Source organism: Sebastes umbrosus, chromosome 17 (assembly GCF_015220745.1).
Source record: "Sebastes umbrosus isolate fSebUmb1 chromosome 17, fSebUmb1.pri, whole genome shotgun sequence".
Classification (NCBI taxonomy): domain Eukaryota; kingdom Metazoa; phylum Chordata; class Actinopteri; order Perciformes; family Sebastidae; genus Sebastes; species Sebastes umbrosus.
In genome coordinates this window covers 20,059,722-20,077,834 of record NC_051285.1, presented here as the reverse complement: position 1 = coordinate 20,077,834, position 18,113 = coordinate 20,059,722, and the positions used below count along the sequence as shown (strand labels likewise).

Below are 18,113 nucleotides of genomic sequence, written 5' to 3'. Positions count from 1 at the left end.
TTTCATGGGGCCATTTTTGTCCTAAGGTGTTTGTATTTTGGCTACACAGTTTATTACAGAATTTTTATTATTATTATTATTATGAGCCATGATTGACCTTCCAAAATAAAAAAAACTCACACCCTTGTCAAAATATATGCCATACATTAATAGCTGTCAAAATTATCAAAAAATAAAACTCAAAAAGCCAAAAATGTCCCTAGTGAGGCACAAGGGTTAAATAACATATTTAGCAATCACTAGTACATTTCAGGAAAAAAAAGATTGAAATTCAAGTTTTTTGATGTGAGTTAATGCTTTGTTCATATCTAAAGGAACCATTTAACCAATATTAAACAAACACTGTCAATGATTTAACATGTTTTCCATGTATTAGTACAACATCTCACTAATAACAGCTACGGAAAAAAACATAAATCCTCCAGTCCATTAGATTCAATTCATGGTGATTTAGGCAAAAGCATGATCATATTTGATGAATAGAATATTATAAATTAGAATGCCCCAAATATTACTACTCCGTACTCTGGCACATTTCTCTGATGATCTTGAATAGCATGTGTCACATTTCATGATATAATTTTTTCTTTTCAACACCAAAAATCTTCATCAAAATCAAAGTCCACCATTGTGGATGTCAAAGTCCATGACAATGAAAGCATATAATGTGGTCAGTTGGAATATTTCTTCATAAATGTTACTTAATTGATCTTTATTGGACTAACATCAAGCTATTATATTATGTCAGTACAAAGTGCTGCTGTATCAAGTTTTTAGGTTCAAGGCAGTAGTTCCTGTGGGTATTCTTTGAAGTATTATCTTAAGTCTGGTGAGAACACAATGTGTTGCTTGAACACTACTTTTTCCCCACTTTGGCATCGAATGCTTTGTCACTGAGATTATAAACCACTAATCATATCAAACTGCGATTTACAATATATTATATGCACCTTACTCACAAGTTAAAGGGACTGTTTGTAACTTCTAACATGTATAAATCACCCGGGTCGGTGTCCCATGCGCGCTATGCACGCTCGGTGCTCGCATATGCACGCTCGGCACTCGTATATGCACGTGCGCTCGTGTGTGGTTACGCTGTTCAGACAAGACTCCAACACAAACTACACAGAAGCACCAAAACCGCAAAGTTATATCTAGTGAAGCCTGTCTTGTGAAACAGTGTTGGCCGCGGTCGGAGGACGCGTGGGAGACCGTAGCTTTGGTCTCCAGGGCCGGAGTCTCTGCTGTACTCTGCTCCTCTGCTCCTCTGCCTGCCTGCTTGCCTTCACTCACAGCTCGCTCCACCTCACGTGCATGCGAGCACACTACACACTGCAGAAGAGTTAGTTTAGCTCTGAGAATATCTAGTGAATGTACAGTGGACGTTTGTGCAGAAATAAATGCTGCAGCTCCTCCAGACCAACAGAGTTTTTCCGTGTCTTGTGAAGTGACGGGGCTCCGCAGCGAGAAACGTTATCGTCTCTGACCGGGTGCTGGTGTCTCCCTCCGACCGCGGTTGGGAGGCTGAAGCAGGAAAAGCCAATACTAGGATCAGCATTGATTCATGGGGAGACCTTCGTCTGGTCAGCTAACATTACTGCCAAGCATATAGAGTGATATTGTGGTTTTAGCTGACGTGTGTCGCCTCACTGTTTTGAGCGATGCTCATTCATGTCTATTTAGAGCGAGCACAAGCTCGAGCCCGACGCTGACTTTTGTTGACTTAACGGCCACAGGTGTCGCTGTTAACAAGCATTTCTGATTCTTACAAACAGTCCCTTTAAATCAATGGCCGTTACCTGGATCTAAGGTCACATATATGTCCCTTTGTGCAGGTATGAAATCTGTGTTTTGTTAGTACGAGCAGAGCTTCTTTTGGATCCAAGCCCCCATAGTCGAGACTCCAGCAGTCTGCAGTTGCTTACTGCAGGCTTTCCCCACTAAGAAGACCACCTCCGCGATGTTGAGCAAAATACAAACCCCCGACGCAGCCAGCATGAACACGGTGAAGACAGTCTTCTCTGTGGGCCTCGACACGAAGCAGTCCACCGTGTTGGGACAAGGGTACGAGTCACACTTCACCAGCCGGATCATCTTGTAACCGGGGTAGATCATATAAAACAGATACATAAAGGTGACCTCAAAGACAATACGGAACATCAAGCTGATGACGTACGTCCACCACAGAGCCCCTGAGATTTTCATCTTCTGGGTCTTTATCTGCTCCAGGTCTTTGGGGTTGGTCCGCCCCGACAGTTTGTAGAGCCTCTTGTCGACGTGGCGGCGGTGGGCCACATGCATGGCTACCAGGAGGGCGGGGGTGGAGACCAGGATGAGCTGGAGCGCCCAGAGGCGGATGTGGGAGATGGGGAAGAAGTGGTCATAGCAGACACTGTTGCAGCCCGGCTGCTGGGTGTTGCAGGTGAAGCCGGACTTCTCGTCGCCCCACACGCTCTCCGCCGCGACCACCAGAACCAGGATACGGAAAATGAACAGGACAGAGAGCCAGATGCGACCGATGCCTGTGGAGTGTCTGTTCACACCGCTGATGACGGCATAAAATGATGCCCAGTTCATCTTCGGTTCCGGGTCTGATGGAGAACACACCAAAGGGTCAACAGCTGAGAGAATATTTTGCTGAATATGACTTTATTTTTTTTGTAATTTAAGCTTTTCTAATAAAAAAAAGAACATAATGCAACACAAGACAAAACAAACCTACACTAAATCACTGAGGAATATGGAGCAGAATAAACAGAACAAATCAGTTGAGCACATAAAAGTAGCTAATAGAAAAAATAACATAAACAGATTAACATAAATAAAAGTACAAATAAAATACAACATAAATACAACATTTTCACAGTAAAAATCTGAGTATTGCCCTCCTATTTTGTGTCTTTTTTTGTATAAATTACAAAAATGAAACCAAACTTCCCTCGATAATTATTATTATTATTATTATTATTATTATTATTATTATTATTATTATTATTATTAATAATAATAATATTTTGCAACCACTCCCTCTCCAATACTTGTGATTACTCATTTCATAAAAGGAGAAACAAAAAAACATTCCTACATTAAATGAATCAACATACCTTGTTCATTTTTACACCTCTGATAGTAATTGGAATAACAGTACGGCCAATTTTTAAAGTTTAGCTGGTATATCATAATATCTGAGTATAATTTTGTATTGTGTAAATTTGCCGACTGCATCACTAACTGACCACCCAGCATCCGCCACCATGTTTTCCTACATATTTTATTCAATTCAAACTTTATTGCAGACTCAAGGTCCAGATAAGAATAAAGAAAAAACAACAACAATACATCACATATAATACATTGCAGTACAGGAAGCACTATAAAAAGTAATGATTAAAAGATATTAAAAATATAAATATTAAAAATATATATGCATACATCAATAACATATAAAGAACTATACCAGTGCCTCCACAGCTGTGATTGGTACCGTGTAGTGCTAAATCTGATGTTAGACAACCGCAAGATTAAGTCATTCTCAGAGTGATTAAGCCGGCATATAAATTTGTACGTGAGATTTCTTAATAAAGTTTGAAAAGTATTTATGCCTGCAGACACAAACATTTCACTTGCACTGGAACATCTCTGTCTTTTTAGTAATATTCTCATTGCATCATTATATGCGACCTGAAGTCTCTGTAAGCTCGCTTTTTTATAGTTTGACCCCAAATGGGCTTTATATAGTGGTGTACAATATGCCCTGAACAGAGACATCTTCACTCTATCTGAACACATACTAAACTTCCGTAAGAGAATGTTTGTTTGTACGTACATCTTGCGGCATTGCCTATAAATATCATCATCATCTGTCATATCTTCAGTAATGAAATGTCCAAGATATTTTACCTTATTACAGACACAAAGATTGTTATCAGACAATTTGAAGTCTGGAAATTTTAGACATTTGTCCTCCTTCGTTATACAGGTCAAGACTACACTCTTACTGGCATTGTATTGGATATCATGTTCCACACCATACACAGAACATACATTAAGGAGCTGCTGAAGACCAGCGCTACTTGGACTAAAGACCACAAGATCATCAGCATACATGATATGGTTCACTAAAGTATTTCCAATCATGCACGCAGTATTACAGGCTTTCAATTGCATGGAGAGATCATCAATATATAAATTAAAAAGAACTGGGGACAAAATTCCCCCTTGTCTGACAACATTGCTAACCCCAAATGAGGCTGAGACACTGTTGCCCCATTTTACTTGCATAGTCTGGTGAGCATACCAGTAAGCCAGGATTCTCACAATGTAATTGGGCACCCCTGTTTGACTAAATTTAATAAACAACTTTCTATGATTAACACGGTCAAAAGCTTTAGAAGCATCGATAAAACACATAAAAACTGATGAATTTTTACCTCTATATTTGTTTACAATTTCCTTTAATGCATATATACATAGGTCAGTGCCGTGTTTAGCTTTAAATCCAAACTGTATTTAAAATAACATCCCCTTCCCCAAATATGTCTCAAATTGTCACACTTCTATTAAAAATAATTTGTTCTTGTTTTCACTTAATACAGCATAACCTTAATGCAGCTCCTGATTAGTAGATACCTTGAAAACTAATTGTTGAAAAATGTTAATAACCTTTTTTTCTTACGCTAATAACTTTCTTATTAAATGTATACATTTTTTGCAGAATGTATCAAAGAGGTTACTGTTAGTTAAATGTAAATGTTAAGTTAAATGGAGAAAACATATTCTTTTTCATTTTAAGTATATTCTCGCTTTAATTGCTGAAAAAAATCCCTTGAAAACAGCTTAACATCTTTACTTATAATGAAGTAGTGCTATTTTGTCTTATATCGACAAGTATGGTCAAAGCTGGCCCCTCAGTCACGGCAGATTTTAATATAGTTTAAACAGACTACATAAGAGCTGAAATAATTAGATGAGTAATAAATTAGCTGACTGATTTATCAGCTACTATTTTGAGCTATTTTTCAAGCAAAAATACCGAACCAGCTTCTCAATTGTGAGGATTTGCTGATATTCTTTGTCTTATACGTGATAAACTAAATATCTTTGGGCCGTTGGTCGAATAAAACAAGCGATTTGAGGAGGTCACCTTGGACTTGAGGAATTGCCATTTTTCAATATTTTCTTATAGCGATTAACCGAATAATCGAAAAAATCTGCAGATTAATCGACAATGAAAATAATCACTGCAGCTTCACAGTGAAAAGGTTGCAGCTTCAACTCCCAAACTTCTGTTGTCCATCCGGCTTTTCCAGTGATGACCAGAGACTCAAGAGATTGAAAGATTATTAAAGAAGCTAAGCAAGTATTTAGAAGAAAACTTACAAACATAACTACAAATTAAAAAAAATAAACAAATTTAGTGCTAATAATAGTTCACATCATACTGTACCTTTATAGAAACTAGTACACTCAAAATTAACTTAGGTTAGAGCACTTTGGATGCTTGGATCTAAAGTAATCTACTTTTTCTTCTTTCCACCACATTAGTAAATCCTATTTTTTCCAAGTCCAGAATTAATTTCAAGGCAACAAAGCATCCAACATTTTTGATCTCCTGTGTGCTGATCATTATTGGTTGACCTGTGCCCCCAACATGTTTGAATTTCTAGTCTAGTATAAATGTCAGAGTTGTTACCCGGCTCAGCAGGAGGTGTAAGAGGCATAGGAGGCAGCGTGGAGGAAAATGTTGACCCGCTGGTTTGGCATGGATGTGAATCCAGAGAAGAAGGATGCCTCTCTGCCCCCCTCTGCAGTTGGCAGGCCACTTAAGAGTGCAACACTGAAGTCTGGCACCGTGCGTCATGTGACATGCTTTCACCAGTCGCCATGGTGTAGCATGCAAAGTGGGCATCTGTGCCAAAACCTAACAGTGTCTGTAACGCTTTTAATTCTTGGTGGGAATATAATTTGTGGTCTCAAAGTGTTTTGATGTGCATTAGAGAAGATATTTTCTGGTTATAAACTTATGATGAGAATCTGAAAATTCGACTTCATGACCGGCTATATAGCTATACATAAACATGACTTAGGGATTGCGAAATAAATAGCATTTTGTTTGATTATCACCATGAGAAAGGCATTTTTTTCTTTGACATTTTTTTAGAAACTCATACTTGCTGGAGTGTCACAGTTTTATCTGTAACTCTTAACTGTATATACACACATTTTCCAAATTCATCAGCCAAGTTGAGACATAACAGTAAAGTATAAACTACCCATAAACGCAGATTTAACCATCTGAACACACTGAAAACTATCTTGTCCTCATCTATATGACCTGATAACAGAGTTAGAACTGAAGCAGACTTACCCTCAGCTGTAGTTAGGTATAAAGCACATCCAGAAACATTTACGTTAGCAGATTTTTTTTTTCAATCTGTGACTGTGAACAAGAGTATCAGAGCACCATGACTTTGCATTGCTAATGATTCCCCTCACACTAGCCACTGCCCTGCACTGGAGAGGTCATATGCTTCTGTGCGCCATATTTGCATACAATAGCCCCATTTAGAGACACCAAACAAACGGCTTCAGAGTTCAGATCAAACGGTTTAATTTCTGCCCAGCTGAGGAATCTGTGTGGGGACTGCAGTCTGTCCTCACGTCCTCATTGTGCTGTGTTCTGCAGGGGAAGTGGAGGGTGTTTTTGACGCAATATGGAGTAAAACTTAAAGGTCTACAACAAAGAGTGACCCATAAAATCTTAAGATAAGAGAACATGAGTTTGTTATCATAATAATCATCTAGCTTTTCTCCTCAGCCTTTACATCCACATTGTTGCTGCCCGCCTAATATCGAATCACCGACTCAACCTGCTCACTCTGTCCTCCATGGGACCAAAGTTTGACGTATTCCTGTGGGATTAATGGCTCGTTTTTTGAAACCGAATAACCTCATTAGCGGTGTGATGTGTTGGAGTACTTCTACATAACTTAAAATAATAAATATGTATTGAAGCATTTCCACAAAATCCATTCAAGCATTTTTACTTTGTACCTTTAAGTAACTAAAGTTCACTCACAGTAAATTTTGCTTTCCCTCGCACCCAAAGCCAATGTGGAAGTGCCTTGAACTTGCATTATTTCAGCAGGAAAAGAAGTCTGATTGTATAGATGTCTATGTGAAAATGAGCCTACTTCTCACTTGATTAAACATCAGTTTATGGTTTCAATCGCTAGTTTCAAGTCTTCTTCAATACAGCATGATGTTCATTTAGTAAATTATGGTCCCATTTAGAGTCAAATAGCCCATAAAGCAGGGGATGCTTTAGGTAGTGGCTACCTTGGGATTGACAGGTAACACCACAGTGTTGTCCGGTCTGGGGAGTTGTCCATGTTTTCGTCTTACAACATTAACCCTTTCCCAGTGTGTTTTCAGTTCATGAAAGTTAATTGTAACATTTTGGTCGTATAGAAACGTCTCATTCAGCGTCCGGTTGTACTTAGCTCCACCCTCTCGTGTCCCTTCTAATTGCTAAAAAAACATGATGGCGACGGCAAAAATGCCAAACTCGAGGCTTTAAAACGCAATCTACAAACCAATGGTTGACGTCATGGTAACTATGTCCACTTCTTACATACAGGTTATGGTCAATATCTGGGTCGGGATATGTAAGAATTTTAATGACTGTATAGAAGAAATGTGTTAATTAAGTCTATAAATTGTAAATAAAACACGTTAACCCACCGCTCACAATTGTGACTGACTATAAAAAACACATTTCCGCCTACTTTTCCATGAAAAAGCTGCAGCTGCTCTGCCTGGCTGTGCTGGTTGAAGCTGCCACTGTGGATACAATTATTGAGATTTGAACCTGCGGTGCTTTTATCAGATATAACAGATGTGTAACAAAAACACCAGAATTCAGGTATACAGTAGCTTCATTACAACTTCGTTACAGCCAGCAACCATGTCAATTCACTGCACATATACTGTACAACCTGCATGTAGTACACCCATAACTAATGTGTCACGGCCATAATGATCACAACCAAAGCACAGCCATGGCTACAGCCAATCACGGCGACAGCAACAGCCAAAGCTATGTCATCCCATGGCTATAGTCATAATCACAGCTAACTACAGTCAGTCTCAATCAGCCTCGTCAGCAGCCGGTGAGACAACTAGCTCTATTTCTGATATCTAGCCAAAACCGTAAGTATTTATCATGCTCTTACGCTTTACGGAGTCTAGAACAAGCTCTCTGATTAATAGAATAGGTTGTAAGCATCAAAATGGACACTGCAATGTTGATTTTGAAAATAGAAATTATTTATGTGCATAAATAGCAGGGGTCCCGATATTGACCCTTGCGGGACACCTTTATCAACTGTGTGGACTTGATTTGAAGCTATTGGCAACAACAGTCTGAATTCTAGCAGAAAGATGTGATCTGAACCAGCAGTAAGCAGAATCATCAAAACCAATGGAAAGCAGTTTTTTTTAAAACAAATTATTATGATCAACAGTATCAAATGCAAGCAAAATGTCACTTTCGGGCTAATAAACTGCACAATAATTCAATCGGATGTCAGTGTCTGGGATGTGAATAAAATTTGGTTTGAGTCAGGTTAAGCTTAGACTGGAAAAAAACATCTGCATTGTTTGATGCATTCTGACTCTGATCAACACTAGTTGCACACATTGCGTGTTTACTCAAGTACAATTTTAAGGTACTTGTATTTCTATTTATGCTGCTTTATACTTCTACTCAACTATTTTTTGGAGGCAAATATTGTATTTTTTACACCACTACGTTTATTTGATATCTTTAGTTACTGTTTAATTTGCTGATTTAAATTATTGATAAAAAAAATACAAATCAACTGATACGTTAGGATATATTATTATAGGTTAAGCTACCCCGCAGTATGTAAAGTAATTATTAGCTCCACCTTCGCCAGCTGCAACATTGAAGTGATGAACACATTAATGCATCACTAATTATAATCCAATAATATAATATGTATTTTTCTGCATAATGAAGACTTTTATTTTCGGTTCTTTAAGTATATTTTGATGCTAATAATTTTGTTACTTTTACATAAAGTTTTTAATGCAGCACTTGTAACAGAGAATTTCTACACTGTGGTATATACTTTTCCTTAAGAAAATCATCCGAGTACTTCTTCCACCACTGAATACTATCTATACATCTATACTACATGACATGACCATGTTGTCGACATTAACTGCTGCTGCTGTTAGACATGTGTCGTTGTTAAGGGATGTCATTGTGTGCAAACATTCCTGTGGGATTCCAAGATGACTTAAAATCTCTCATGACCTGTTCTGCAACATTTCTAACACTCCTCGTGTTGTTCTTGTAAATGAGAGACCTGTACACGGATGAAGCTTTTTCAGATAAACTGATAAAGTACCAGTCCCTTTTACAAATATCAATAAGCGAAGATATAAATGACTGAATGCTGCATAATTGTGATGTAACTGGATACAAAATAAAGCATTTAAAACAGTGTGTGTGTTTGCAGGATAACTGTGGTCCCCTGCTTCAGTTCAGTCTGAATAATGACATCTGGAGGTCATTAACACTTACTGCAACATTTTGCTTCTCTTACTCTGCAGAAGGTAATCCAGTCTTGAGAAAGTGACCAACGGCAGTTTGTTCAGTGATCCAACTCTACTCTCCTCAAGTGCAACACCTCAACACAGGCCTCTCACGACACAAACATGCCTGCAGATCTGTCAAGTCATTACACAACATTTGTCATCATGCAGTGATCAATAATCATGTCCATTTTCAGACACATCTTGATATTTCTTTGATATTCCTAAAGTGGTACTCAATTGAGACAAATGACCTTAATACTTTTGTTATTATAATAATATTGTAGTAATAGTAGTGTGTGATGACATAGTTTTTACATTGATGTTTCCACTGTGTAAATCTAAAAATCTGGCAGGATTATTGTAGGTGTGTGCTGTAAGGGCCACTCCTGTGTAAACTAAGTCTGGTGAAGCTACCTGCTGTGAACAGACCAGTTATATTAACACACACCCAGTCACATGCAGGTGTGACCTGACTCACTGCAGAATAACCACATGATATGTTCAGGGCCCCACACATTAATGTGTCCGTGCAGGTGTGTCTGTATGGTGAGCTGCTTTGAAAACTAAATTTATTTTCATCCAACACAAAGCGTTACAGTAGCTTCGACTAAAGACCTATAAAGATATAAGCAATCTGAACCTTTATTTCATGTATTCAAGGACGTCCACATTCACACGAGAAGCTGCCCATTACAACCAGAGCCTGATCTGTTGGTCACTGCAGCAGTTGAGGGTTGATGGCCTTGCTCAAGAGCACCCCATTGGTGGTATTTCTTCCTGTTTCTGATCATAAACCCACTTTTCTAACCTTGTTGTTCACAACCTTTCAGGCTTGCAATCCCTTAAAATAAAGCAATGTCCACTTGCAACAACTGCTTGTGACTAGTTCAACCAAAAAGTATTTTTTTACACCTTTGTTTTATTCAATTACTTTTTAAGCAGTGGGAAACCTGAAAAGTGAAGCCAATCCTGCAGTGCATTAAACTTGCATTCTTTCTAATAGCCAGCAGGGGGCGACTCCTCTGGTTGTAAAATGAAATCTGATTGTATAGTAGTCTACGAGAAAATGACCCTACTTTTCACTTGATTTATTACCTCAGTAAACATTGTAAACATGACTTTATGGTCTCAATCGCTAGTTTTAAGACTTCTTCAATACAGCATGATGTTCGTTTAGTCAATTATGGTCCCATTTAGAATAAAATAGACAATAAAGCAAGGTCTGCTTTCGGGCGGGGCAACCTTGTAATTGACAGGTCGCTACCACGGCGTTGTCCGGTCTAGGAGTTGTCCGTGTTTTCGTCTTATCACTTTAACTCATTCACAGTGTGTTTTCAGTTCATGGAAGTTTATTATAACCTTTTTGGTCGTCTGAAAATGTCTCATTCAGCGTTCGGTTGTACTTAGCTCCACCCTCTCGTGTCACTTCTGGTTTCAAAAAAACAAGATGGCGACGGCCAATATGCAGAATTCAAAGTTTCAAAACGGCAGTCCATAAACCAATGGGTGACGTTATGGTGACTACGTCCACTTCTTATATACAGTCTATGTTTCTAAGATTAAAATTATACAGTAATTCACAGTGGGAAAAAGGGTATTAGAAATTCCAAATTAAAATACCTGATTTTTATGCAGCAGAATTACAAAGAGAAATATTTTAGTTTTTTTCACCATCTTGTGACCCCTCAGATTTATTTTATGACCATTTGTGGGTTGGGAACCACTGCTTTAAGTGACCACTGCACCTCAAGAAAATATGTAGAAACTTGTCTTTATTCTATCAGCTGATTAGATGCGGACTGTGGGCATAATGTATTGTATATCTAAAATAAATGCAATATAAAGCACAATGTAATCTCCTTCAGATTGTATATTTTTGTGCTTCTCCTTCTTTTAAATGTATTTATTTATTTATTTATTTATTTATAACATATGTATAACCAGGGCGCTATTATTTTTCCTTCACTCCTGCTTTCCCTGTAATTATTACCAATTTGTTTTGGCCCATTAATGACTTCAGCATCCTAACTGTGCAGATTTCCGACAGTACCTGAATGCAGCATCGTCGGCACAATACAGCAACTGTCCAGCAGCCCCTTTAAGAACCTCTTGGGTGTGGAAAAGGGGAAGTTTTTAGTGAGTCTGTAGCCAGCTGGTTACGTCCCATTCAGCTCTGTGTTACGCTCTTTGTAAAGATGTGGGGCTTAACGGGCGTGTATGATACCTCTGTTTGAAAATATATTTATTTACTAACACATATTAAGTGGTTTAATAGGGTGCTGTTAACTTTACAAATTAAAAATCGATTTCAAACCACGGTAAAGGATGGAAGGAGGTTTCATGAAAGGGTGAAGTATTTCAGAATGGGACGCTTCCAAATGAATTCTAGCCGCTCTGCTAATCACGACACCGCAACAAGGAAAAAGTGGTAAAGAGGACTAGGACTAGGAGACGACTAAATTGCATTTTAAACCGCGTCAGACGAGGAAAACAGGGAAGTGAATAAAAAAGGGAGCCTCTTCGCTGTTTAGTGCACTTCATACTTGACCAGCAGCAGCAGGCTCTCACGGACACCATGGTTCCTGCTCCACTTAGACATACGGGAGTGAGGAGTCGCTTCTACTGAGCAGCTATGAGCAGTGTGCGGTAGTGTGCGGTAGACGAGCGTACAGGAGGCTGCGTGGCTCACTAGAACCAACTCAGTGTTTCTATTGTGTGAAAGCCAGCTGTCCAGAAGATGGGGCATCCTCCTCTGGAGTTCAGCGACTGCTATCTGGACAGTCCGGAGTTCAGAGAGACTCTCAAGTGCTATGAAGTGGAGCTGGAGAGGACCAGCAAGTTCCTCAAAGAGTTGATCAAAGATGGCAACAGTGTGATCACTACTATCAAAGGTAAGCAGAAGATCTCTCTTAGTAGTTTTACACAGTGCTAGCGGATATAGTGGTGTGACTGAGGATCAGCATCAGTGGGGCCTTTTGAAGGGCCTGCAGGATCAGTGTGGGTGGGAGGTGGGAGGTGGGAAGGAGGTGCTAGTGCTCCCCTGGGAGAGGACCAAACAGCCCCCTCTGAAAGGCCATAGATCAGGCACAGATGTGCAGGATGACCGGCTCTGTTTGTTCCCAAAATAACACAACAGCTGTCTTCTTGTGTTGCTTCTCCACCTCTCTCCTCTCTGTGTGATGTCATCTCTCTGCTGCTGCTTGTAGAGTGGGACCAGTCCCACCACTGGTAGTTTGGACCAGGGCCAGTATGACAGCACACACTAGATGTGTATATTTGGGTCAGTGTGGCACCCATGAAGGAGAAACACTGTTAAGATCCCATTCAGCTGTCCAAATCAGCAGTGAGCAGCTTTTCACCTCGTAGACAGACTGTCATTGTAGGTGCTGTAGCTGCAGACAGTGCTGCAGAGGGTCCTACTGTATATTCAGTCCACAGAATAGCCAGAGGTCACGAGTGCTCTTGTTGGGGTCAACTGCACCAAGAGATATTCATTGAAAGTGCCAGTACTCCTTTTATTCACATGTTGGCATGTGTATCAGCCGGCATCAGCAATTTCTTGCGACTGACTCCTATTTAGTCATTATTTCTTTAAGCATATTATACTGTGTCAGTCACAATCAGCTGTGATTTTATTGTTATATTATTATACTAGGGCTATGCATATTCTATAGTAGGCCTATAATACTCCAATAATATCCCAACTGGAACATTATAGGGTTAAGGTGGTGTGTTTGTGTATAGTGTTAATACTTCAAGTGCTTTCCTGTGTTATTTGTTGTATCGCTCTATAACATATTATAGGATGTCTATAGTCTGGAATCAACAGCAGCCAGCCAGACACACAGGCAGGTATGCATGCAGAGCTGAGGTGTGAGCTATAGATTCAGGTTTTAGGAGCAGTGTCCCAGACAGTCAGGATGCTCCTACATATTATACAGCAGGATAAAGGGACACATTCTGAATTTCTACAGTGAATAAAAGGTACTCAGAGATATTGGGTTTAGGAACCGTCCCCCAAGAAAATTGTAAGGTTTTTGACTTGAAACTATGCAATTTTACATCATTTTTGACCATTATTATTACCAATTAAAGGATTATTTTATTATTTATACATATCACAGCCTTCATCTGGACATTTAATTCTTCTCTTCTCTCCACATAGTTTTTATGTTCATACTGTTTATGAGGCCAAAAACACCAGCACTGCAGAGTAAAATGATGAATTGCCGGTACTGCGCACCGTGAGTACCGGCCCACCTCGAGCACTGATTGAAAGTCACATATCTTTTCCACATTAAACACTGATCTCCAGCTGTAAAGAGCTATGAAATATGTGTTCTGCCCTGCACTTTGTCTACAATAAAAGTCCTATAAAAAGCCATTATTAAAGCAAGAATCCAAAATAAACAACACATGATTTGTTGATGGAAAAAAAACATGTGAAATGACAGAAGGTTGAAAACTGTTCCATTACACGAAGACGGACTTAAGGAAGCTTTTAGAATATGATACTAGGTACATCAGCCAAGTTCCTCATGCAAAAAGCCCTACAGTATTGATCTGACAGACGGTTTTGTTTTGGTAATAAAAACCCTGACTAAGCAGGGATAAAATAATGCATACTGGCTGCTGTTGTGCTGATGAACCCTGCCAAGGAGGTCTTTCATACTTTAGACTTTCCTACCAGAGAAAAAAAGAAAAACGGCAGTTACAATAATCCTGAACTGCGCTTAAAGTTTTACGAGAGTTGGGTTGAATTTAAATGATAAAGAATCGTAAATTGTTGATAATCATAGTTGTATTTGGAACTCCATTCAGATTTTTTCAAAAGGACTAAATGTTTGTTTTTTTATTACAGGCTATTCTCTGGCAGTTCAGAAGTTCTCCCAGACTCTCAGCATGTTCCAGTACGACGTCATCGGTGACTCCCTAACAGATGATGAGATAAACATCGGTAAGATAATGCAGATTTAATGTTTACTGCTTGTTAAAGTCATGATGATGAACTGACTTTCAGAGAACTTACAGAACATTTCATGCCTTTGTTTACTTATACAGTTTGGAAAAATATTTTTTTTACATCAGAACAAGCTGTTAAAAAAAGACTTGACCTCAGCAGAGAGGAAAATGTTTTGGCAGCCACGTCTTGGTAATTCCTCACAGCATGAAATGTGAGGAATCAGGAAACAAAATGGTTTGGAAAAACCTCTGCCTCAGAGCTTAATGACAAATGTGCATAAAAAAATAGCTGGAAATATTATCATCATAAAGTCTATTCTAATTCTAATCTTTTCCAAATTGTGTTTCCTGCGTCAGACACTTAAGATAAGAATGCGCGATGTCTTTACTCCGGTCGTCATCATCTTTGTGTTTTCATCCCCCAGCTCAGTCGTTCCAGGAGTTTGCCGGACTCCTGCAGGAAGTGGAGCACGACAGAATGATGCTGGTGGGTTATCGACTTCCTCCACGCTGACACTGCATCCTCCTCCTTAGACATTAGAAACCACACTAACGTATCCTGCACTAAAGATTAGACCACCACACAGGAAATCTTTGACACATTCTGTTATGGATAACTAACTTCCTGTTTGTTATGATGCAAAAACAACACTTTATTGTTATAGTCGATATTCCATCTGTCTCTGGTAATTGGAATATTCTATCACAAGACACATGCACCCACCTAGATGCACTGCGTGGCATTGTGTCTGCTTGTGAGAGGAATGCTGGTCATTATTAGGCTATCACTTCCCCTCTTGGTTTTCTTGTTCCCTTTTTGTAAATAATGGTTCTATATTGCCTGCATGCTGGTACACTTTCATACTCCTTTTTTTAATCACTTCTGATGCTGTTATTTCACATGTTATTATACTATAAATACTGAATATTTTATTTATGGTGTCTGTTGTATTTTAACTAGGGCTGTCAAAGTTAACACGATAATAAAACGTTAATGCAAAATCGTTTTAACGCCACTAATTTCTTTAATGCTTTAATCGAATTAATCTTTCAGAGGTTGTAGTGAAGATACTGGTATCATATGAAACTAGAAAACCTAAGGAATCCATTGGTACCAACCATATCATACTAGCTTGTTTCAAAGAATGATAAATAAGTCTCCAAACTTACGCTACATTTTGGCGAGGAAAATCTGGCTTGCCCATTTTCAAAGGGGTCCCTTGACCTCTGACCTCAAGATATGTGAATGTAAATGTGTTCTCTGGGTACCCACGAGTCTCCCCTTTACAGACATGCCCACTTTATGATAATCACATGCAGTTTTGAGGCAAGTCAGCACACTGAATAATAAATATGTACATACATTTGCATAAAGCAAGCATTTGTGCCCACTCCCATGTTGATAAGAGTATTAAATACTTAACAAATCTCCCTTTAAGGTACATTTTGAACAGATGAAAAATGTGCGATTAATTTGCGATTAATCACACATTAATCATGGACATCATGCAATTAATCACGATTAAATATTTGAATCGATTGACAGCCCTACTTTTAACCCATTTGCTTTCATTTTCCTAATTTATGTTATTATTACGCACAAGTTTTCGCACATCTCTCCTTTTTGACAAAGCCAGATAAACTCAATCTTTGTTTCATCCTTGTACGCGTCAGCAATTAACTCCTGGCAGCAGGAGCAGCAGTTCCTGTTAGACTGGGTTTTCTAGATACAGATCTAATTCAAAAACTGGACGTCATTTGGTCAATTGTGCTTGCGATGGTGCGGAAGAGCAGCATTATTATGAACAACACATTTTCACGACTTACACTTGAGATATTTAAAGTCTTTTCAACACGTTGGTGCCCCACAGATAACAATTTATCTACAAACATACTGTGTGAAAGAGTGTGTCCTACATATGGCAATACAGTATGTGTGTTTGCGTGTAGAAATGCACCGCAGTAACGGCTGCTCCATGTTTTCCCGTCCAGGTTCAGAACGCCTCTGATCTGCTTATCAAGCCGTTGGAGAAGTTCAGAAAGGAGCAAATAGGACTTACAAAAGTGAGTGTTTTTTTTACTGATTCCTCTGAATGTGGCAAAAGTAGTCCTTTCTGGAGTCAGCACTGTTCTGCTGTTGCTATGCATGGAGAGTCAAATCATTCTACAACATGTAAAACCGTCCTTACACAGACCAAACAGGTTGTTAGGAGGTACTTCCCAAAATCTATTTATGAATGAATGTGTGAAACATGAACCCGTTTATGAGTCTCTTCTTCCTCTTTGAGTCTTTAAAGATATTTTGTTGAAAGCAGTTTTGTAGTTGAGAACAGCTCATGTTTTCATAAGGTGACCCCAACCCCCTGTGTCGCTCCTTCACCAATGATTTATTCTGCTTTTAAAATCATCAGGAAACTCTGCGGGAGATCCCCTTGATTATTCACAATGACATTTGAGTTTCGTTCTGGTTGCGCTCCGGTGTTCAAAAGAGGGTTTCTCTCCCTCGGTGTATTTATTAACCAGCTGCTTTTTGTAAGTCTCGCTGCTGTGTTGATGTTAACTTAATCCGCAAGAATCGAAATGTACATGAGATATACAGGTCCTACTGTAGATGACTTGGAAAATGAATTCATATTAAAATCATATTTTGAAAAACAATCTAATCTAATCCAATTCAACGACTTATTTTGATTGTTCCAATAACTACGGCAGCTTATTCAGAAGAATATGTATTTGGCCGCTTTTAAAATAATAAATAATGACAATAACTATCCAATTCAACAATACTAATAACGAACTGGTTAAGAAAATCAGGGGTTTCTCAATAAGAGAAAAGGGGGTGTAATGTCCTTTACAATGAGAAAGTAGATGTGAGTGAACAATGTTCTAGAAAGAAGACAATATTTCACACAGTGAAAATGTTCAAAATAAAATTTACTAGATTAGTCCCCAACCTTTTTTGTCTGACTCCCAAAGCCCTATCAGATGAACTCAAGAACCTCATCATCGGCACCAGCTGTCATGTTTCAAATGTGATTGTTTGAACTGATTTTAAACTGGACGTTAAAGAACTATATCTTTAGGTCGGTTTGGTCAAGTTTGCAGTCATAAGGCTACCACTAGGAGAGGAGATTTATCGGTTACTTTTAGGTGTCCAGTTTAACCAATTGTCAATTACTTTTAGTTAACTATATTTGTTTATCTTAAGCTAATTATTTAATCAGGTTATGAATTAAATGTACTTAATTATTTGAACTGTCTATTCATTACCTTCAGTTTATTATTTCAACTATGATTTTTTTTTAGCTAAGTGGTTCTCAAACGTTTTGGGGCCAGGGACTCCTTACAGGGGAGAGAATTTTCCAAGGACCCCCTTTTAACCGTAACACTGATAAAGCATAATGCTTACTACCATTTGCACTCTTAGATGTCATGAACTATTTGTATTCTAAAACGTTTCAACCCAAATAATTCAGACCTGTTTTATAGTGATAAACAGAAACACATTTCAATATTAAGATGAG

The 18,113-nt window shown here is 38.6% G+C and overlaps 2 protein-coding genes across 3 annotated transcripts in view; one reads left to right on the top strand and one right to left on the bottom strand.

Moving 5' to 3' along the window:
- Positions 1 to 1,666: 1,666 nt before the first annotated feature.
- On the bottom strand, positions 1,667 to 6,491 carry gjb1a (gap junction protein beta 1a). 2 transcript variants are annotated; one of them, XM_037747602.1, is made up of 2 exons: positions 6,368 to 6,491; positions 1,667 to 2,591 (listed from the first exon to the last, which is right to left on the bottom strand). In XM_037747602.1, the coding sequence occupies exon 2, from the start codon at positions 2,575 to 2,577 to the stop codon at positions 1,855 to 1,857; it is 723 nt and encodes a 240-aa protein (XP_037603530.1). In that variant the 5' UTR covers positions 2,578 to 2,591; positions 6,368 to 6,491; the 3' UTR covers positions 1,667 to 1,854. The 2 variants fall into 2 exon arrangements, with proteins under 2 accessions (XP_037603530.1, XP_037603529.1); XM_037747601.1 differs by lacking the exon at positions 6,368 to 6,491 and adding an exon at positions 5,693 to 5,818.
- A 5,284-nt stretch (positions 6,492 to 11,775) lies between these two features.
- Positions 11,776 to 18,113, top strand: part of LOC119475761 (oligophrenin-1-like) — a 30,325-nt gene continuing 23,987 nt past the window's right edge. The window contains exons 1-4 of the mRNA XM_037748768.1: positions 11,776 to 12,518; positions 14,489 to 14,584; positions 15,015 to 15,076; positions 16,582 to 16,653. Coding sequence (XP_037604696.1) covers positions 12,365 to 12,518; positions 14,489 to 14,584; positions 15,015 to 15,076; positions 16,582 to 16,653 — 384 coding nt within the window. The 5' untranslated portion in view covers positions 11,776 to 12,364. The remainder of the gene's footprint in view (positions 12,519 to 14,488; positions 14,585 to 15,014; positions 15,077 to 16,581; positions 16,654 to 18,113) is intronic.

Excerpts from the sequence above, each read along its gene's own strand:
- gjb1a (XM_037747601.1), bottom strand. The coding sequence starts at position 5,720 with ATGCCTCTTACACCTCCTGCTGAGCCGG. Across the intron at positions 2,592-5,692 it reads TACACCTCCTGCTGAGCCGG|ACCCGGAACCGAAGATGAAC; the intron begins GTAACAACTCTG and ends GTTCTCCATCAG.